This window comes from Canis lupus, chromosome 21 (assembly GCF_003254725.2).
Source record: "Canis lupus dingo isolate Sandy chromosome 21, ASM325472v2, whole genome shotgun sequence".
Taxonomy (NCBI): domain Eukaryota; kingdom Metazoa; phylum Chordata; class Mammalia; order Carnivora; family Canidae; genus Canis; species Canis lupus.
The window spans coordinates 24,132,285-24,154,652 of NC_064263.1; the positions used below are offsets into that span (position 1 = coordinate 24,132,285).

Genomic DNA, 22,368 nt, shown 5'->3' on the forward strand with positions numbered 1-22,368 from the left:
AGGGCGGCGGCGGCGGCGGCGGCGGCGGCGGCGGCGGCAGCGGCCACGACCCAGACATCTGGGACTGTTGTTGTTCTCTCGCGGCGGGACTGCCTCAGTCCTTTCGCGCAGAAAGAGATCCCGAGCTGGTTTGGTGGGAGCGGGCGGCCGCATCCCTCTTCTCTCCTGCTTCCCCGAAGCTGCAGCAGGAGCTGGCTCAGACACCCTGCGGGGGGTCTCCGATGCCCATCAGTGAGGAGGGGGCGTCAGAACCCTGGTGAGCGCATCTCAGCCTCCCCACCCGCCAGATCTGTCTTCGCCGGCCCCCCAGGCCCTCACACCCCAGTCTGGCTGCCATGGCTGAAAACGCAGAGGGAGACCTGAACTCCAACCTGCTGCACGCCCCCTACCAAACCGGGGATCCTCAGCTAGACACGGCCATCGGGCAGTGGCTCCGTTGGGATAAGGTGGGTACCTGGTCCAGCCCGGCATCCGCCCGGTCCTCCCGTACGCCCTCCCACACGCAGTCTGCCCTTCCCCGTCCCCACCCGGTCTGGTGCTCGGCAGGCTGCAGAGGAGATGGCTCAGGCCAGCCGTTGGGGGCCAGCGGAGCCGGGCGTTGCCACCCACCTATGCCTGGGCTGCCTCCCCGGGACCGTCTCAGCCCCGCTGCCTGTAGTCCCTTTTGCAGTGCGCGGAATTGCAGCCTCCCTTTATCACCCCCACCCCCCCGCCCTTCAAGTGCACGTCGTCTCTCTCTCTCAAAAAATTATTATTATCATCATCATCGTCTTAAGTTAAACCTTTCATAGAGCTATTTCCTTTCTTCTCCCTTGACTTCCTTCTCTGCAAACCTGAAAGTGGGTTTTGGTACCCTTTTTAGATGTCTCTAACCGCTCACCGCTTTACTTCTGGTCTGGTGTGTTTCCACCTTCCGTCGCTAGGTAGTCGCTGGTCTTTTATCATTCCCCGGTATTCTCTAGTATCACCTTTTGCTCTCGAGAAAGGTAAGAGTTGTCTTACCTCTTTATTTCCCTTGTCAGGAGTTATTTTCTGGAAGCAGCCTGTTCAAAGAATCACGTTTTCACGGTTTCGTTTGATGTTCCTGATACGGAAGTGTTTTTGCTTTACCCACTGCTTTTCCTCCTCTGCCCCTAACACCCCCTCCAAGTTGTTGGGGTGATTTCATCTTGTGCAGGCAGATGGGATGGATATGTGAGAGCCAGAGTTAAAACGCAGTTCTCGCACTTGTAGAAGAGGCTGCATCAGAGGAAGATGATCCAAGCTTTTGCTTTGTCAAGTGCATTAAATGCGTTTGTTGAAGTAGAGAAGGCAACGTATTTGAAATAGAATTAATAATAGTGAATGAAGAAATTAGTATGGCGGTATGTGAAATCGTGTACAAAAGAATTTCCCAAAGGATTCGCTTTCTTAAAAAGTCTTCTTTTCACTTTGCTCATTCGTGCATTTAGCAAAAAATATTTATTGAGCATTGGGTAACGTTTTCTGAGTCTGTTAGGGCCACGGAATGAATACTAATAGTGAGAAAATAGAAGGGTTTCTGCCCTCAACAAGCTTTCAGTTAGCAGATAAGACCAACAAATAAGCAATTACAATAAGTTAGTTACTGTTACTTGATCATATGCATCTTGGACGTTCTGTTCTTCCTCTGGAGTCTAAACCAGTGCTTCTCAAACCTTAAAGTCTTTACAGATCACCTGGATCTAAAATGCAGATTCACAACTGATAGGTCTGGGGTAGGGTCTGAGATTCTTCCTCAAGAATGAGCTCCCAGGTGATACCAATGCTGCTGGTCTGTGGACCACTTGGAGCGGGAAGACTCTAGAGTGTTCTGATTCAAAAATCAAATTAAAGAAATCGCTCTGTTATTATAGTATTTGACCATATACATATATTTTTTAAGTCAAGTGTGCAGAATTTGTGATATCCCATTAATTACCATAAGGATGTGTAAAAAGCGAGTAACTTTAAAACCATTTGCTGGAGGTCAGCTTGGTAAAAGAGCTAAAGCTTAGCATACCAATATATTATAAACTGACTATATAAGTGTCTTCAGCAGGGAAGCCTAACCAAATTATAATGAATGATAACCTTATATGTTTAATATGGATGTTTTTGTTTAAAGCCATCTGCTTTCATTTGTATTTTCATTGCTATTTTAAGGAAGTGAAAGTAGTTGGGCCCTTATTGTCCCTAAAGAGAAAGGAAGAGTCATGAAATTTGAAAACACTTGTAGAATTCCAACACAATTTAATTTACTAGTAACTACCATGTATGTGAAAGCTTTTGACCGCAACAATAGGAATTTGTATTCATTACCATGGAGGAGATCTTTTGTTCTTTTTAGGTACCAGTTTTGTCTATACTTTTCCTAATGAGTCTCTTGATTGATTTTTTTAAAAGATTATTTGAGTGAATTAATATTTATTCATTGTCTATGCTGTGTCTAGGTATTATTGGGATATATGGAAATATAAAAAGACTATAAAATGTGTATATACATAAAAAGATAACACTAGGGCAGTATTGGTGGCAATTAAATGTTTTATAGGCAGTCCTTATAGGAATTCAGAAGTCAGAGTGACCTGTGGACTGGGATGATCAAGGAAGACTTTATAAAATGGGATACATATAAAAAGACTGAGAGGAGTCTTTATTGAAAATGGAAGAGAAATTCTTAAATTATATTTAAAGTGCCCTCTCTATTTTTTTAAGATTTTATTTATTCATGATAGACACAGAGAGAGATATATATATATAGAGAGAGAGAGGCAGAGACACAGGCAGAGGGAGAAGCAGGCTCCATGCAGGGAGCCTGACTTGAGACTTGATCCCAGGTCTCCAGGATCACGCCCTGGGCCAAAGGCAGCACTAAACCGCTGAGCCACCCAGGCTACCCAGAGTGCCCTCTCTATATAAGATACTAGCTAAAAACCTGTGGAAGATACAAAGATGAAATAGATAGGGATTATATCTTCAAAAAGCATAGAAGGGAAAATGAAACAAAAGCTCACAAAGGGAACAAGTAATACGTGTCCTTAACTGAGGAAGAAATCTAAATAATTTAAATAATTGTTTCATAAAAATAATAATTGATCCCTCTTATAATGGGAAATAATACTTTTAATTGGTAAACAAAGGTGTATTTAATGTATATTGATAGTGTGGGTAACCTAGGCTATATCCCAGGGCACTGAAATTTAGAGTGCAGAAATGTAAAATAATAGATCAAACTTTCAGCATTTATTACATGACATGCTGACAACATATATAGTGTTTTAGAAGAGGAACTGAGTTTAATACCTAATTAATATCTATTTAGTGGGAAAAAAAAAAAAGGAACCTATCACATGTGGCTGCTTCTGAATGACTCTGCTTGCCTAGATCACCAAAATTGCTAGTTTTAGCCTTGGTAGGGTGATGTACTTAGAAAAGTCTTCATGAAAAAAAAAAGTGCTACTTGTGCTAAACTTTCAGAATTGGTTAAAATTTAGATTTGTCAACATAGGATCTATTCCAAGCAGATATAGAAAGTTTGTGTACTTACTGCTGTAGCTTTGGTTTGGATACATAGAGAGAAATTATTGGAAAGGTATGTAGAGACAGATCATAGAAAAGCTTCAGTATGTCTTTAGCGGCCTTGAATAAATAAAAGTGTATATAAGTGTTAAAAAGAAAATAATGCAACAAGAAAGGTTTTTTATTGGGGCAGTCTGGGATACCCCATGTAATTTCCATGGGGTGGCATTCTGTTGGTAAATTTTTTTTTAAGATTTATTTTATTTATTTATTCATAGAGACACACAGAGAGAGACAGAAACAGACACAGGCAGAGGGAGAAGCAGGCTCCATGCAGGGAGCCTGAGGTGGGACTCAATCCTGGGTCTCCAGGATCACACCCCAGGCTGCAAGCGGCACTAAACTGCTGCGCCACTAGGGCTGTCCCGTGCGTTGGTAAATTTACCATAGTTCACTAACTGACCCTCAGTTTTTAAGCCTTCAGATTGTGTCTCTCTTGTCTCAGGATGAATTCACCCTCAAGAAACTGAAACTGATGTCTGAATTCAGAATGTAATTTTATTAATTTATAGTACAGATGTAATGTAAGTGGATTTGTCTCTAATCAGGGTATTTTCTAGATGTACCATAAGGGAAGTCAAAGAATCGGAAGATTTTTAGTGATCATGAAATCAAATCACAGGGATTCAGATACATAACTACATGTTCAACAGCATTGGCCTGTAATAAGTAAATGCTACCATTCTATGATGGAACTATCCTAACACTGGAACCCAACAAGTCCATGGTTCAAGGTGTTCTTCCTCCAGGTAATGCACAGATGACTTCTGTCGTGCTCTCTCCCTTCTATGTTCTAGATCTAAGGCCCTCACTTTCTTCTACTTCTTTCAATGTTTTCATACATTCTATCACATTATAAACAAGTCTTCACTGGCCTAGAAGCCAGATTCTCTGTAACATGACAACTATCACCTGTTTCTGATCTACAGTAAATTTTAACTTTTTGAAAGCAGATATAACCAAGATATTGAGTACTGCTCAAGTTTGGGTGCGTGAATGTGTGGGTGGGGAGTGGAACAGGACACAGGGCATATAAATGCTCCAGGTGGAGCAGCAACAGCTATATTGACAAAATGTGCAGGCAGAGATTGGCCATGGCATTTTGAAAAATAGTGGGTAGAGCACTCTGGTCTCAAAATGTAGGTGTATGCTGAGAAAGGATAGAATGTAAAGTTAAAGATGGTTTAGGTTAGGTTAAGGCTATGAAATGCCTGGAAATAGAAATAAAAGACTTTAAGCCAGTGATTTTCAGATATCTAGCATAGTTAAACTTTTTCAAGCAAAATATAGCCCTGGAAAATGGTGAATGGGGATCCCTGGGTGGCACAGCAGTTTAGCGCCTGCCTTTGGCCCAGGGTGCGATCCTGGAGACACAGGATCGAATCCCACGTCAGGCTCCCGGTGCATGGAGCCTGCTTCTCCCTCTGCCTGTGTCTCTGCCTCTCTCTCTCTCTCTCTCTCTCTCTCTCTGTGACTATCATAAATAAATAAAAATTAAAAAAAAATTTTTTTAAAAGAAAATGGTGAATGAATTTTCTTTTAAATCATCATTGTGTGATGGAAAATATACCCAAGAAACACCTCTACAAAGGCAGTCTTGTGTAATTTTATCATACAGAGACCTAAAGAAGTTGTGGTAGAGCCTAACCAGGGCTTGTATCTGTCAGCTAGTTCAATTTTTACAAATACTCATTTATATTCCCTTTCTTGGTTCACATTTTTCTAATACTTAATTTGGTCTTTAATCACTGAAGAGTACAGAATACACATGGCTTTATTAATTTGGGGAAAATAGTACTTCCTAGTTGAATATATTTGTGTAGTTTTCAAACCGTGTAAAATACTCCAAATTTCATTTGATGCTCACAGCAACCCTGAATGGTAGGCAAGCTAGGTAGTAGTTATCCCCATTTTTACTAGTAAAGAAACTTAGTTTCAGAAAAGGTAAATGACTTACTCAAGGATGTATGATTTTTAAGCAGTAGAGTTGGGACTAGAACCAAGGTTACCTGACCTTTACTCTAGTTTTCTTATCACTGAACTATACTCTGTAACCTGAATATTTAGTAAATGTTAGTGATATACACCAGGTTTCAAGGACTTCATTAAAATGATTTTATTGGCTTATGTTAAACCTGAGTAGGATGTAATTGCAGAATAAATGTCATGGAATTTTTTTTAAGAGCTGAATTTGCGGATCAACAGTTGCTTTGGTCTCCCTAGCAACAACATTTCTCCCTCTGAGTAATTTTGTACATATAAATGAGGGTTTGAACTTATTTTACTTCTTAGAAATAAAATTCATTTTTCTTTTTATTTCCACATTTCTTACATTTTCCCCCTCAGTTTCCATCATTTCATCTTCCATGCATTTTTATTCATTTCAAAAAATACATACTTATGATAAAAAAGAAAAGTACAAAAAGGAACATAATAGAAAACGATGATGTTCCTAACTGCTTCTTGTTTTTGATTTGTTCCTTACAAGCTATTTTTAGCTGTTTTTAGTTATTCTCATGGTTACCATCAAAAGACTAAATAATATGCTAGTACCACTAGTCCTGGATTTATTTTATGCATTATTTGTCAAATATATGCTCTAAAAACTCAGAGCTCATGTACACCATTCTCTCTCTCTCCTAAATTTCAACATTTACGTTTTAGTTATTCACTTAAAAGTTTAAATAATGTGCTTAGTGCTGGGATCCCTGGGTGGCGCAGCGGTTTAGCCCCTGCCTTTGGCCTAGGGTGCGATCCTGGAGACCCGGGATCGAATCCCACATCGGGCTCCCGGTGCATGGAGCCTGCTTCTCCCTCTGCCTATGTCTCTGCCTCTCTCTCTCTCTCTCTGTGTGACTATCATAAATAAATAATTTTTTAAAAATGTACTTAGTGCTAACTCACAAATGCAGAGCTCCCAATTGCCCATTTTATTTAAGAGGACAGTGGCAGAAAACAAACCTACATACACAGAAATAGAGAAAACCCATACCATCTTCCCAGAAAAATCTGGGGATACCAATGACTGACCAAGGATTAAGTTATGTAAAGGAAAGAAACATCATGAAAACCAAAGAAAAAGAAAGCAATGGGCCCAGAACAAAAAGAAAGAAAGAAAGAAAGAGAGAAAGAAAGAAGAAAGAAAGAAGAAGAAAGAAAGAAAAGCTGAGGTTAACGAGATATATAGAACTTTAAAAATTTTTAGATTAAATTTAAAGAGACGATTCCATCAAATGAGGAAAGATGCTATGAAAAGGAATCAAAAGCAAGAATGAACTCTTGGAAGTTAAGAGAGAGAAAAAATGACTGAATCCCTCTCTACCTTCTGCCAAATGCAATAGAAAATATAAAAACTTAAGTTGAGGAAACCTACAGCAAAAAGGATATAGGAAATATAAGGGAAGCTGACATGGAGGAACTACTCCAGTGGAAAGAAATCCCAAATGACTATGGTGCCCTAGATCCACATTGGGCTTCAAGAAATGTGTCTTGAAAAAAGAATGCTACACACATGCCGTAAATAATAAAAAACTGGAAGATATTAATGATATGGTGAAGATGGTATGTTTCTCTGGCAACAACATTAAAAAAAGAAAAGCAGTTTTCTACGGATAGTTCAGAAGAAGGGAGGGGAGGAAGGAGGGATGGGAGGAAGGAAGGAAAGAAGGAAGACCTGAGTAAGCAAGTTATGGTCTGAACATGAAGCAAACTGAAACAGGACATGATTTTGAACAACCAATTGATAGGACTTCAGAAAAAATTCCTTTTGATCCCAATACCTTCAGGAGACATAGATGGGCCTGAACAGAAGCAAATTTTATCCAAACCCACAACAGGGATCCACAGTGAACAATATGTAGATGATCTTAACTTGGTGTTCACATTATGTTCAATTTTGAGGATCAACCTGAAGACAAAATGTAAGATTTAATTATTTATATTGTGGTGAGAAAACACACAACATAAAATTTACCATCATAACCATTTTTAACTGTACAGTTCAGTAGTATTAATTATACTCACATTGCTGCATGCATCACATGCATCTCTAGAATATTTTTCATCTTTTAAGTCTGAAATCCACCCACTATATAGATCCCTTTTTGCCCTCCCCCCCCCCCATTCCCTGGTAACCACCATTCTACTCTTTCTATGAATTTGACTATTTTAGATACTTCATAGAAAGAAAATCATATAGTATTTGTCTTTTTGTAACTAGTTTATTCCACTTAACATAATGTCTTTAAGGTTCATCATGTTGTAGCATGTTACAGGATTTCCATCTTTAAAACTGAATAATATGGTATACCATATTTTGTTTATACATTTAAGCATCAGTGGACACTTGGGTTGCATCCAGCCCTTGGCCATTGTCAACTGTGCTGCTGTGAACATAGATGTGCAAATATTTCATCAAGACCCTGTTTTCAATTATTTTAGCTATAAACCCAGAAATGAGATTGCTGGAACAAAATGTAGATATTAGAGGCATAAGTAGGGTTTTGGCTTACTGTGCTTTGTTTCATGCTACTTTCTGACTTTCAGAAATATGTTGAAATTTCATCTACTCCTTCAGTACCCACTGACCCTTTCTCCAGTTCTTTTTGCATTGTGGATTTAGTCCTTTGATACCTTTACTGTCATTTGAAAAATTCCCAGGGACACCTGGGTGGCTCGTGGTTGAGCGTCTACCTTCAGCTCAGGGCATGATCCTGGGATCCCGGGATTGAATTCCGAATCCAGCTTCCTGCAGGGAACCTGCTTCTCCCTCTGCCTGTCTCTGCCTCTCTCTGTGTCGCTCATGAATAAATAAGTAACATCTTAAAAAATAATAATAATAAAAATAAAATAAATTCTCAGGAAGAAGAGGAGTCTCATCTTCAAATGAAACTCTCTATTATTTTTTCAAATTAAAAATGTACTTAAAAGTGGAAGCAACTAAGATGTCCTTCAGTAGGTGAATGGGTAAATAAACTTTGGTATATCCACACAGTAGAATACTATTTATTGATTTTTTTAAATGACCTGTCAAGCTACAAAAAAGAAATGAGCCATCAAGCCACAAAAACACAGTTAAAAAACTTTAAATACATACTACTTAATGAAAGAAGCCATTTTGTAAAAGCTACGTACTGTCTGACTCCAACTGTATGTCATCCTGAAAAAGGTAGAACTGTGGAGACAATGAAAAAAAATGAACAGGGGAAAGGAGGAAGTAGATGGACCACAAGAGGTTTTTAGAGCAGTGAAGCTATTCTCGTATGATACTATAATATGTAATACATTATGTATTTGTCAAAACCCATATGTAAGTTATGGGCTTCAGTTTATCATATTGGATCAATATTGGATTAATTACAACAAATTACCACACTAATACAAGATGTTCACAACAGGGGAGACTATTGTGAAGGGGGGCATTTATGGGAACTCCCTGTACTATCTGCTCAATTTTCTATAAACCTAAAGCTATTCTAAAAAGTAAAGTCTAGGCCGCCTGTCAATAGCATGTGACTCTTGATCTTGATGTCATGAGTTTCAGCCAGCATTGAGGGTAGAGTTTACTTAATAACAAATAAACAAACAAACAAAAGATTTAAAAAGGTACAGTCTATGAATTTTAAAAATATATATGTACTTCAAAGGGAAAGGATTCATATTTGAAAGCACATCCTTTTTCCCACCTGAAATTTTCAAAATAGGTGGACTGGCTTATTCTGCTTTTTGTTTGGGGGCTTTTTTGCCCTATCTTTTCTTTCATAAAGGACTTTTGTTTAGTTCCTTCAAGTTTTCTACAAGGCCATTAGAAAGCCTATGTGTATATATCTTTGATCTGGAATTATTTTCCCTCTTTCTTTCCTCCTATTTGAAAAATTTTAGGGAGCCTGAGAACCTAATGAAAAGGAATTTGTCTTCATTTGGTTCTTTCAGATTTTACTTGTAAGATACATCGAACTAATCCAATAATGTAAATATTATATTTCACCATATCAGATTTTCATGCTCCTTCCCTGTATTATCTAAGTTAGATTTCTTTCATCCTCTTGGAGAAACAGCATGATTTGCTTGTTTAGTTGTTTTTACATATTTCATGTGTCTGTTCACTTTTTTATAAATATTTTTTCCCCAAAATGAAAGGATGATTAGTAATTTAGTGCAAATTTTACTAAAATATTTTTTCATTAGTCAGTTTCTCTCTACTGCTAGCTCATATTAAGGCTGCTGCCCTCTGGTGTTGGGAGTTAAAGAGAAAATAATATTTTTCTAGTGGAAAAAAATATAGACAGGTAGGTACTGTATCTAATACGGCGTGGGATCCTTTACACCAGATAATTTAGTGAGCACTGGATCTTACCAAACAGAACTATGACATGGTCATATCAAATGCACAAAATAATATGAAAATTAAAATGTAAATGAAAAATCTTATGCTTCTCTGATACATAGGCCTATTAGCTTTCAGCTAACCAGAAGATCTCTCTAATATAAAGATCTCTTTAATGTAAATGTGGTTTATTTTGTGGTTTCTGCTTCAGAATTTTTCTCATGTTATTTTTGCCTCTGAAATATTTCGTTGTTTATGCAGGTAAAATTTAGAAAAAACCTAAATGCCCACCAAAGGGGGAAGGATAAACAAATTTGAACACTGCAATAGTTGAATATACTAGATTGGGGATGAATGAATAAAGAAGTTATGGTATATATATACTGTGGAATATTATTCAGCCATAAAAAGAAAATCCTACTATTTGTGACAACGTAGATGGAACTTGAAGGCATTATGCTAAGGGAAATAAGACACAAGAAAAACAAAGACTATATGATCTCACTTACATGTGGAATCTAAAAAAACCCAAAAGACCAAAAACACACCAAACTTCTAGAGAGATCAGATTTGTGGTTACCGGATGGGGTATGTGTATGCAGTATTAGAGGAGGGTGGTCAAAGGGTACAAACTTATGGTTTTAAGTAAGTACTAGGGATGTAACGGACAATATAATTATAGTTTACAGGGCTATATGATATATTGAAAACATTTAAGAAAGTAGATTCTAGGGGCGCTTGGGTAGCTCAATCAGTTGAATGTCTGAGTCCTGGTTTCAGCACAGGTCATGATCTCAGGGTCATGAGATCGAGCCCCACATTGGGCTCCATACGCAGCAGGGAATCTGCTTGAGATTCTTTCCCATTCCCTTTCCCTTTGCCCCTCTCCCTGCTCTCTCTCTCTCAAATAAATAAATCTCTTTTTTAAAAATGTAGATTCTAAGAGTTTTCTTCACAGAGAATTTTTTTCCTTTTATTGTATCTATATAAGATGTTAAACTAAACTTATTATGCTAATCATTTCACAATACCTTGAATAGCATGAAGGTTGGGGCACCAATACCCCAAACAGTTGAAAATCTTCATGTAACTTTTTTTAAAATATATTTTTTTAAGATTTTATTTATTTATTCATGAGAGACACAGAGAGAGAGAGAGACAGAGAGGCAGAGACACAGGCAGAGGGAGGAGCAGGCTCCATGCAGGGAGCCTGATGTGGGACTCAATCCCAGGTCTCCAGGATCATGCCCTGGGCTGAAGGTGGCACTAAACTGCTGAGCCACCTGGGCTGCCCTTTTAAAAAGATTTTTTAAATTAATTAATTAATTTATTTATTTATTTGAGAACGAGATTGAGAAAGAGACAGAGAGAGAGAGCAGTACAGAGAGGGAGAAGCAGTCTCCCCACTGAGCAGGAAGCCTGATGCAGGGCTCGATCCCAGGACCCTGAGATCATGATCAAAGCCAAAGGCACTTAACCAGCTGAGCCACTTAGGCACTCCTGCATGTAACTTTTGACTCCCAGAAAACTTAACAGCCTACTGTAGACCAGAAGCCTTATCAATAAAATAAACAGCTGATTAACACATATTTATATCTTATATGTATTATAAAATGTATTCTGAAAATAAAATAAGCTAGACAAAATGTTATTAAGAAAATTATAAAGAAGAGAAAATACATTCAGAATACTGTACTGACTTTATTGAAAAAATCTGCATATAAATAGACCTGCTAAAAAAAAAATAAATAAATAAATAAATAAATAGACCTGCTTAGTTCAAACCTGTGTTGTTCAAGGGTCATTGTATATATAAATTAAACCATTATGCTGTATGCCTTAAGCTTACACAGTGATGTCAATTGTTTCTCAGTAAAACAGGAACAAAACAAAACAAAAATAGATCTGTTTGTATTGAAAGGACCCCCAAAATATATTAAGTGAAATAAGTGGCTATATAGAACCTAATGTGCAATTTGATACCATATATATAAAATAAAAAGAGAGAAAGCAAAACTACATTTCTATACATATGTAAATGCTGGTAAAGATTTGGAAGGATGCATCCCAGCAGTTCTGGTTCCCCCCACAGGAGGGGTCTGGGACCAGGGGTAACAGTCTAAGACATCTTTAGCTTTATCTGTATTATTAGTATTTTTTTTAACTAGGAAAATGTATTGATATAGTTCAAAATTAATAATAATTTTTAAAATACAAATAAAGAGGAGCGCCTGGGTTGCTCAGTTGATTAAGCATCCAACTCTTCATCTCAGCTCAAGTCTTGATCTCACGATCATGCATTCAAGCCCTACATTGGACTCCATGCTGGGCATGGAGCCTACTTTAAAAAATAAATAAAATTAAATAAGATCCAAAAAAAGAACGATTAATTTGTCAACTATCCGATGCTTTTTAAGAACCATAGAAATTAAAAGTCAGGAAGACTACGTAAGAAGTAGAATTTGAGCTGGGCCTTCATGGGTAAATAGGATTGAAATAGATGATGAATATGGGAGAAAATTTAAGGTGGGAGGAATAGAAGAATAAAACGGAAAATGATACTGATCAGGAAAATGAAACTGAATGGGCAGCATGCAAGAATAATTTTTTTTTAACTCGAGTATAGCATACATGTTAGACTGCTGTTGTAGTGAAGATTACGTAAAAGAAAAAGGAAATCTCATGTTTATTGAGTGATCATGTGCCAGATGTGTTAATAGATGCTCTCATGTAAAAAAATCTCTTTTAATCCTTCAAGGATTGTTTGAGGTAGTTATTCCCATTTTTTAACCTATGTAATACAAACTCAGAGAAATGGAGAGAGTATTTGAATCCAAAGAGATTTTGATCTCTGCCCTTTGGGATCTGATTCCCACCCTTCCTGACCTTTATATTTGTTGTAAACGGAATTGGACTCTATTGTTGGTTCTTGGCTGATTAATCTGCCAGAATGCAATTAGGATGAGATGGGTTGGAGATAGGGAGGGTAGCCTGGAGACTCTTCTAGAATTATGGATAACAAAGTTTTACATTAGGGTGATTATACAGCCTTCCAACAAAATTAAAGAATTAATGAGCCTTTTTAACACATTGACCTCTCTTTTTTAAAAACCACAGAGAATGACAAACCTCTCCTGTTTCGTTACAGCAGTTTGCTAAATTTGAATCAGATCTCCTTTTCAAAGAAATACATTACAGGTTCAATTTAAATTCCTATATCCACTTTACTGATCCCATTCTATTCCCTTCTACCTTTCCCCAAAGTAACCAAGATTTATCTAAGAATACTAGAGTTTTGTCTAAATTTCCTGTTTGGGGCCCCTGGGTAGCTCATTTGGTTAACCGCCTGCCTTCAGCTCCAATTTTGATCCCAGGGTCCTGGGATGGAGCCGCACATTGGGCTCCCTCCTCAGTGAGGAGCCTGCTTCTTCCTTTCACTCTGCCTTCTACTACTCTGCGTGCTTGTGCTCTCTCTGTGTCAAATAAATAAATAAAATCTTTTTAAAAAAATGAATAAATTCCCTGTTTGGTTGAAAAATAGCTTTATTTTCCATTAAATCAAGTAAAAATAACTCTAGAAGCTAAACAGGAGCTAAGTTCCTTTAAAAAAAAAAAAAGCTAAAGGAGCCAAGCTCCTTTAAAAAAAAAAAAATCACACACACACACAAAAAATCACTTAGGGGCACCTCGGTGACTCAGTTAAGTGTCTGTTCAGCTCAAGTCACGTCCCAGGGTCCTGGGATCAAGCCCAATGGGCTCCCTGCTCAGCAGGGAAGAGAAGTCAGCTTCTTCTTCTCTTCTGCTCCTCCCCACTGCTTGTATTCTCTGTTGCTCTTTCTCAAATAGGTAAATAAAATCTTTTTTTTTTTTTTTTAATTTTTAAAAAATAGGAGACGCCTGGGTGGCTCAGCGGTTAAGCGCCTGCCTTCCGCTCAAGGCGTGAGCCTGGAGTCCTGGGATTGAGTCCCACATTGGGCTCCCTGCTTGGAGCCTGCTTATCCCTCTGCCTGTGTCTCTGCCTCTCTCTCTTTCTGTGTCTCTCATGAATAAATAAATACAATCTTTAAAATAATTAATTAATTAATTAGTTAATTAATTAAAAATAGGTAATAGGATTTTAAAAAATCCCTTATATAACTTTTGAAAATGAGAATACTGTTAAATTATCCCTAAATAGTACCAGAAGCTACCGTTCCTTAACAAAATGCAAGTCAACAATAAAATAGCATCAAGTACAGCCTCAGATGTTCACTAAATAGAAATGTCATATTTTACAATGATAGTTTCATTTGTGGTTTCTGTAAAATTAGATTCATACTTAATAGAATTAATGATTTAAATGTCCTCTCTCCCAAATATCAAGAAACTTTTACATAATTATCAGGAAAAACTTAACAGTAAGAGAGTTGATACTCTATTACAGTACAGTTCACACCCATGAATTTATTTTTGTAATTTGCGTGTCTTTTTTTTTAACTCTCTTCATTTTTTTTTTAATTTTTATTTATTTATGATAGTCACAGAGAGAGAGAGAGGCAGAGACACAGGCAGAGGGAGAAGCAGGCTCCATGCACCGGGAGCCCGACGTGGGACTCGATTCCGGGTCTCCAGGATCGCGCCCTGGGCCAAAGGCAGGCGCCAAACCGCTGCGCCACCCAGGGATCCCTCTCTTTCATTTTTTTAAACTCTTCTTCATAAATATAATTCAAGTATCTTTCAAGTATTTTATTTTTAACATTAAATTACATTTTTCAAATGTTTTATAAAGAGTTGGAAAAAACCACCTAATACTTGCTTATTTTTAATTCATACTTTATAATGTATATCGCTATGCATCTGGATTTATGCATATTTCCTCTACTTCAACTTAAGTTTAGGGCTTTTCTAGATATACTTTTTTTTTTTAAGATTTTATTTATTTATTCACGAGAGACACACAGAGAGAGGCAGAAACATAAGCAGAGGGAGAAGCAGGCTCCATGCAAGGAACCTGAGGCGGGACTTGATCCCCAGACCCCAGGATCACACCCTGAGCTGAAGGCAGACGCTCAACTGTTGAGCCACCCAGGACTCCCTATATATACTTTTTTTAAAGTCATGCTGATTGATTGAATTGAATATAAATTGAATATAATTTATATTTACATAATTGACAGTAAATTTCATTTTTTTAGGTGTTCCATTTAATGAATTTTGAAAAGTATATGCAATTGCACAACCAACATCACAATTAAAGAGCATTTGTATCACTGCCGAAAGTATCCTTGTGCCCCTTTTATAGTGAATCCCCTTGATCTAGCCCTTGTCAACCACTGATCTAATTTTGCCCAGTAGTTGTCAATTAGGATATAGTTCACATAATGTGGGCAGCCCATGTGGCACAGCAGTTTAGGGCCGCCTGCAGCCTGGGGTGTGATCCTGGAGACTCGGGATCGAGTCCCACGTCAGGCTTCTTGTATGGCGCCTGCTTCTCCCTCTGCCTGTGTCTCTGCCTCTCTCTGTGTCTCTATGAATGAATAAAAAAAAAAAATCATTAAAAAAAAGGATATAGTTCACATAATGTGAAATAAAATTCACTATTTTGAAATGTATAAATCACTGGGTTTTAGTATATTCAAAAGCTTGTTCAATTGTCAGCACTCTCTAATTCCCAAACATTTTAATCACCCTAGAAAGAAACTTCATACCCAATAGTAGTCATTCCCCATACCTCCTTCTCCCTCAGCTCCTGACAACCACTCATTTGTCTAGATTTGCCTATTCTGCACCTTTCATATAAATGGAAGCATACTATGGTTGTATGTGGCCTTTGTGTCTGCCTTCCTTCACTTAGCATATTTTCAAAGTTCATCCATGTTGTAGCATGAATCAATACTTATTACAGCTAATTGGCTATATATATCTTCTTTAGTGAATCCTTTGCCCCTTTTTATTTTTATTTTTTAAGATTTTATTTATTTGAGGGATGCCTGAGTGGCTCAGCAGTTAAGCATCTGCCTTCAGCTCAGGACGTGATCCTGGGGTCTGGGGATTGAGTCCTGGATCCGACTCCTGCATGGAGCCTGCTTCTCCTCCCTCTGCCTATGTCTCTGCCTCTCTCTGTGTCTCTCATAAATAAATAAATAAAATCTTTAAAAATATATATTTTATTTATTTGAGAGCACACGTGGGGTCAGAGAGGGGGAGAGGGAGAAGCAGATTACCTGCTGAGCAGGGATCCTGATGCGGAGCCCATCCCAGGGGCTCGATCCCAGGATCCCAAGATCAGACCCCAGCCAAAGTCAGACACTCAACTAACTGAACCACCCAGGTGCCCCTCCTTTGCCTCTTTTTTTTTATTTTTTATTTTTAAATTTTTATTTATTTATTTATTTATGATAGTCATACAGAGAGAGAGAGGGAGAGACATAGGCAGAGAGAGAAGCAGGCTCCATGCACCGGGAACCTGACGTGGGATTCGATCCTGGGTCTCCAGGATCGCGCCCTGGGCCAAAGGCAGGCGCCAAACCGCTGCGCCACCCAGGGATCCCCCTTTGCCTCGTTTTAAATTGGGTGAGTTTTTTTATTGTTGAGTTTTAATAGTTCTTTACTGTTCCTATAGTTTGCATTTGCAAAAATCATACAGGTTATAGACTTTTTGTGTCTGGCTTCCTTCACTTAACATAATGCTTATGAGATTTATCCATTTTGTTGTCTATTTCATCAGTTTATTCCTTTTTATTGCTAAATGTTATTCCATTTTATGGATGTACAACAATCTGTTCATTCATTGATGGACAACTGGTTTCAACTGTTAAGAATAAATCTACCATTAAAATTCACTTACAGATCTTTGTGTGAACATGTTTCTTTTCTCTTGGTTAGATCCTCCTGGAATTACATTAAAAATTTAGTGAGAAATTTAAAAATAATTATTGGGTGTTGAATTTTTTCAAATGTTTTCTCTGCATCTACTGAGATATTGTTTTTTCTGTTATTTTTTTAAAATTAAGACGAGTTTTTAAGAGCAGTTTTAGTCAAGAAAAGTATCAGAATACCTAGAGCAAAACAGCAAACATTTGAAATGTTTTATTTTGATTGCCTTATATGAGAAATATTTTTTGTTTAAAGTTTAATATATACTTGAGTATGACTATGTTATTGAACAGTAAAATTCAGCTCAGTGTGTGTGCTTTGTTAGAAAAAAGACTGTGTCCTGGGGGTTATTCTGTATGTTAGTAAATTGAACACCAATAAAAAATAAATTAAAAAATAAAAAAAGACTATGTCTATGTAATCTTAATTTTTGAAATAATCAACATTTTGATCTTTCACATTAATTTTGGTATATTTGGTATTATACTTAGATGATAACAATATATTATATTTGAAATCATATTTTCTGCTTTTTGAATAGTTAGAATATTTATTTCCTGGATATAATTTTTATATTCATTAAGTGATTATTTCTCAGAGTTTATTAAGCCAATTATTAATAATGAAATCTCACTTTATATGACAAGGATACTCATTCAGATTTATCTAAGCCAATTTAATTTAATCCAATTTCTATACATTTTTTAAAAAGATAAATTATTTTACTTATATTTGGAATCAAAAGACAAAACAAATGAACAAACAAAAACCAAAAACAGACTCATAAATACAGAGAACAAACTGGTGGTAGCCAGAGGAGAGAGGGGTGGGGGCATGTGCAAAATAGGCAAAAAGGATTGTGAAAAATACAAAATTCCAGTTATGGAATTTCTCCAGTTACGGAGATGAAGAGTACAGCATAAGGAATATAGTCAGTAATATTGTGTTAACATGATATGACAGATGGTATAACTAACTACACTTACCATGGTGAACATTTTGTAATCTATAGAATTATTGAATCACTGTGTTTTATACCTAAAACTAATATAATGCTTTCTGTCAACTATATACTTCAATATGAAAAAAAATTTAAAGATGGACAAATTAAATTTATAATTACACAAAGACCCTTAAATGGGAAAAAATTATTGGTTAGCAAGATATATTTTGGATTCAATAAGGAAGCATCTAGTTGGGAAAAACATGTTCTGCTTCAGGTCTCTAGATTTGGATCTTCAAGCTGGCTGACCCTGAGAAGTAAATGTCAGTTGCATTTACCCTTCAGATTTTCAGACAGCAGTTTCCTATTTTAACTTCTGTTTAGAAATAAACTTAAAGGACGCCTGGGTGGCTCAGCAGTTGAGTGTCTGTCTGCCTTTGGCTTAGGTTGTGATCCAGAGGTCCTGGGATCAAGTTCTGCATTGGGCTTCCCGCAAGGAGCCTGCTTCTTCCTCTGTGTGTGTGTCTCTCTCTCTCTGTCTTCATGAATAAATAAATAAAACATTTTTTAAAAAAAGAAATAAACTTAAATATGTTTTCTCTGTAAATAAAACTGGTATTTATGTTTAGAACACTAGCCTCTGTCAGTAACATTTTCAAATGTTATATACAGCTTTGCCGTTGGATATATTTGAGCCACTACAAAGTCAGTTTTGTATATTGCCTCATCTTTAGATATATAACAATATTAGGATTTGGATTGTAAATACATACTATGTTCTTTTAGATCTGTTCTAATCTTCTAAACAATGAAGTTCACATTTTAAATTGTTTTTAAGCTGTTAGATTTAGTACTAGAATACAAATAGAGTAGATTCAAGTTGTATAAAAATTATACAAATATTAGGTTTATAAAAGAGTTAGGAAAGAAGATTTATAGGTGAATTCCTCATTGGCATACTTGATTTGTTTTATATAATGATGATTAACTACTTTTATATATTTTTATGTATATTTATATTTATTACACATAAATAATATAGAAACCCCTAATTATGAATAGATTAGGTTCAGAAAAGCTTGGGTGAATACTTTCATTTGATGGCAGGCAGAGTTGGAGTGGCTTTGATCTGGTATATAGCTTTATTCACATCTATGAGAGTTTGTAAGTTTGTAAGAAGTATGTTAAAAGAGGTACTTCTTTATATATATATATAATAAATATATATAAAGTGCTGCCTTTCTTTTTTCTTTTGTTTTTTGGTAAATCAGTTCTTTCATGTTTTCTTTGAATTTGGGCTTTATGGACCTACACTATGGAAAAAACAGAATTCCACAGAGTATTATGTAAGAAGACACTGTATTTTCTTCATTTCAGCCATATAAAGTTGCAGCAATCCATAGATTAGAACCTAAAGGAAAATTTTGGGTAAACAGGTAAAATTTGAAAATAATGCATGGCTTTAATTTTGTATTCTCTAGCTTACTGATTTCCTACTAGACAATCAGCTTTATTCCCAATGAAGTATAGAAAATGCTAGCGGTCACTAAAATTTTTTTGGATTTTCTGCAAGATTACTATTTTGGGGTACTAAAATTATTAGGATTCTAAGATATGCTAGTTAAGAGCAAATTTAGTTCAGATTGAATGCATTTACTTTCTAAAAAAATTAATTTTCATTTTATATGATAGATCAATAAGTGCATTACCAAAAAGTATGTAAATCATATAACTTCTCCACAGACTTACAGGATAATTTTAGAGGCACTTTCTTTACAGTTGACACCAGTTGAACCAGTTTTTTCTTTTTTGGCTGATTCGCTGCTCCTCCTAATGAGTAATGAGTGCATTGTAAATAAGAAAGTACAGGGGCACCTGGGTGGCTCAGTAGTTGAGCTTCTGCCTTTGGCTCAGGTCCTGATCCTGGAGTCCTGGGATTGAGTCCCACATCAGGCTGTCTTCAGGGAGCCTGCTTCTTCTCCCTCTACCTCTCTCTCTGTGTCTCTCATGAGTGAATAAATAAATAAAATCTTTAAAAAAAATGAGAGTACATTTAGAAAGCAAACAATAATTTATATTTGAGAAAGCTCTAATATACATTTTACTAATAGTCTTTTATGGGTACTGTTCTAAAAAGAACAATTTATGAGATAAAAAGTATTCATGTAAACATACAAATAGTAGTTTTTCTCAGCCATCATACTTATCTAGTTTTTACCATAAAATAAGTAATACATCCATAATATATCCAAATAGTACCAAGGCTGTACAATTAAAATGTCACTTTTCTACCTCAGACCTCACTCCTGGTTTCCCATCAGAGGTAATCACCATTTTTAGCCTCTTATATTTATTTGCACGGGTTTTTTCTGGAATGATATATAAGTATACACATACCTCTTTTTACATAAATTAAAACACTTTATACACATTTCTGCTTTTCATTTACTACATCCGAGTTCTGTGTGGAAATGATGTTTAAAAAATAATTTGTAGTTCTTTAGAATCTTCATATAGGATAGCTTGTAAAAAACATGGTTATTTGAAGATTTTAACAACAAAATACAAATGCAATTTCATCTGAATGGAAAATATATGATAATCATGGCTACATATAAAGCCCTTTAGGTCTATTTTTAAACATCTGTAACATCAACATCTAATTTAATGTCTAGCAATGAAATAGTGGAGAAATCTGAGTTAAAGTAGATTTAACTTTACATATGCCTGTCACTGTAATTACTTAGCACTTTTTACCATAAAAATATACTTACGTCTATGCATCATGATTTTCAATCCATTTTTATTTTTTCTACTTCACAGGATTTTTCAGAACCAGGAATAAGGTTAGGACTGGTTGCAGTGTTTATAATGGAGAATGGAATGTTTAGGCCCTTACTGTGGTAGTTGTGCAGTTAAACATTAGGAAGTACTCAGTACCCTAATAGTATTCATGTCTGGTAGATCATTTTTATATGGCTGTAATTAAAAGGAATAATGTTTTACTTTTTAGTTAGAGTTTATTATTATTAGAAGCATCACTAGCCTGCCCTACATAGTTATTTTGTTGTTTCTAGGATTTAGAGCCAGACCAACCTGCATTCAAATCTTGTCTAAACCTCCAATATTAACTCCAGGTTACTTAGGCTCCCTCTCTAAATCTTAATTTTGTTATCAATATAGTGGTAATAATACTACTCCCAGTAAAATGCTCTAATCAACATTCTTGTATGAATAAATAAATCTTTTTGTTTGGGTGAAGATACTGCTGTGGACAGAGAAGTTTATGGGCCAAAAGTCATATGCAGTTTAAATCTTGATAATTGTTGCAAACTTTAAAAAGAGTATCCCAATTTGTTTTTTTTTAATTTGTTTAATTTTAGTAATCTCTACAACCGACATGGGGTTTGAACTCATGGCCTCGAGATCAAAAGTCTCATGCTCTTCTGACTAAGCCGGCCAGATGCCCCAGGACTATCCCAATTTCAGTGTCACTAATTATATGACACTGTCACATACCCTCTACAGAATGGAGGTTTTTTAGTCTTCAGTTTTTGTCATTCTTATACTTGTTTTTCAATGTTAGCCCTCTTCTTTTTTTAAAAAAAAGATTTTATGTATTTATTAACGAGAGAGAGAGAGACAGAGAGAGACAGAGGGAGAAGCAGGCTCCAGTAGGGAGCCTGACATGGGACTCAATCCTGGGTCTCCAAGATTAGGCCCTGGACTGAAGGCGGCACTAAACCGCTGAGCCACCTGGGCTTGTTAGCCCTCTTCAAGTCTCTTTGACCTCTGTATCAAGTCTGGTCATATATTAGACATTGAAATAATATATAGTTGCCCAGGTAATCTTATTGTTTAGATTCTTAATAGCTATTCATATTTTGGGACACCTGGTGTCAGTTGGTTAAGTGTCTGCCTTCGGCTCAGGTCATGATCTCCCTACTTAGCAGGGAGCCTGCTTCTCCCTCCCCTTCTGCCCCTCTGCTCATGCCCCTACCAAATAAATAAATAAAATCTTAAAAAAAATAGCTATGCATATTTTTATGTAGCCCATGTATTTGTTAGTGTGTGCCATTTATAAAATGGAGATTCTTTGAATCAAGGTTTTATGTGTCTGTATATATATGTATATATATAAATATATATGTTGTATAGTTTATCCATTTTTAGCAGATTACAATTTCAGTTAATCAGAATGCTCATGGCTTCTCATTAGTTTGTGGCATTACTCCGGTTACTTTAATTCCATTATAACCAGAAAACCTTTTTTTTTTTTTTTTTTTTAATTTTTTTTAATTTTTATTTATTTATGATAGTCACAGAGAGAGAGAGAGAGGCAGAGACACAGGCAGAGGGAGAAGCAGGCTCCATGCACCGGGAGCCTGATGTGGGATTCGATCCCGGGTCTCCAGGATCGCGCCCTGGGCCAAAGGCAGGCGCCAAACCGCTGCGCCACCCAGGGATCCCCAGAAAACCTTTTTGTTTAAATTATTTATTAATATGTTTTTATTTCTTTGCAAGTACAGATATGCTCTATTTGTACTTTGGGGTTTTGTTTTTTTTGTACTTTGCAAGTACAAATATGCACCTATTAGGTGCCTTGGTTTATCATTCCGAATATTCTGAATATTCATTCATCATTGTATAGGCTATAAATGTAGAA

At 36.4% G+C, this 22,368-nt stretch overlaps 1 protein-coding gene and 1 long non-coding RNA gene across 6 annotated transcripts in view; one reads left to right on the top strand and one right to left on the bottom strand.

The window, feature by feature from the left end:
• The first annotated feature begins 13 nt into the window (after positions 1–13).
• Positions 14–22,368, top strand: part of PGM2L1 (phosphoglucomutase 2 like 1) — a 55,952-nt gene continuing 33,597 nt past the window's right edge. The window contains exon 1 of the mRNA XM_025459029.3: positions 14–446. Coding sequence (XP_025314814.1) covers positions 336–446 — 111 coding nt within the window. The 5' untranslated portion in view covers positions 14–335. The remainder of the gene's footprint in view (positions 447–22,368) is intronic.
• The window catches only part of LOC112667446 (uncharacterized), a 58,456-nt gene continuing 51,087 nt past the window's right edge, over positions 15,000–22,368 (bottom strand). Inside the window, exons 3-4 of one of the 5 annotated variants that reach the window (XR_007404628.1) lie at positions 19,578–19,732; positions 15,000–15,410 (exon numbers count right to left, since the gene is read on the bottom strand). This is a non-coding gene — a long non-coding RNA (uncharacterized LOC112667446). Of the gene's footprint in view, positions 15,411–16,730; positions 16,775–18,856; positions 19,114–19,451; positions 19,733–22,368 lie in introns of those variants that run through there. The other 4 variants (XR_004807756.2, XR_007404629.1, XR_004807757.1 and 1 more) reach the window with 4 other exon arrangements.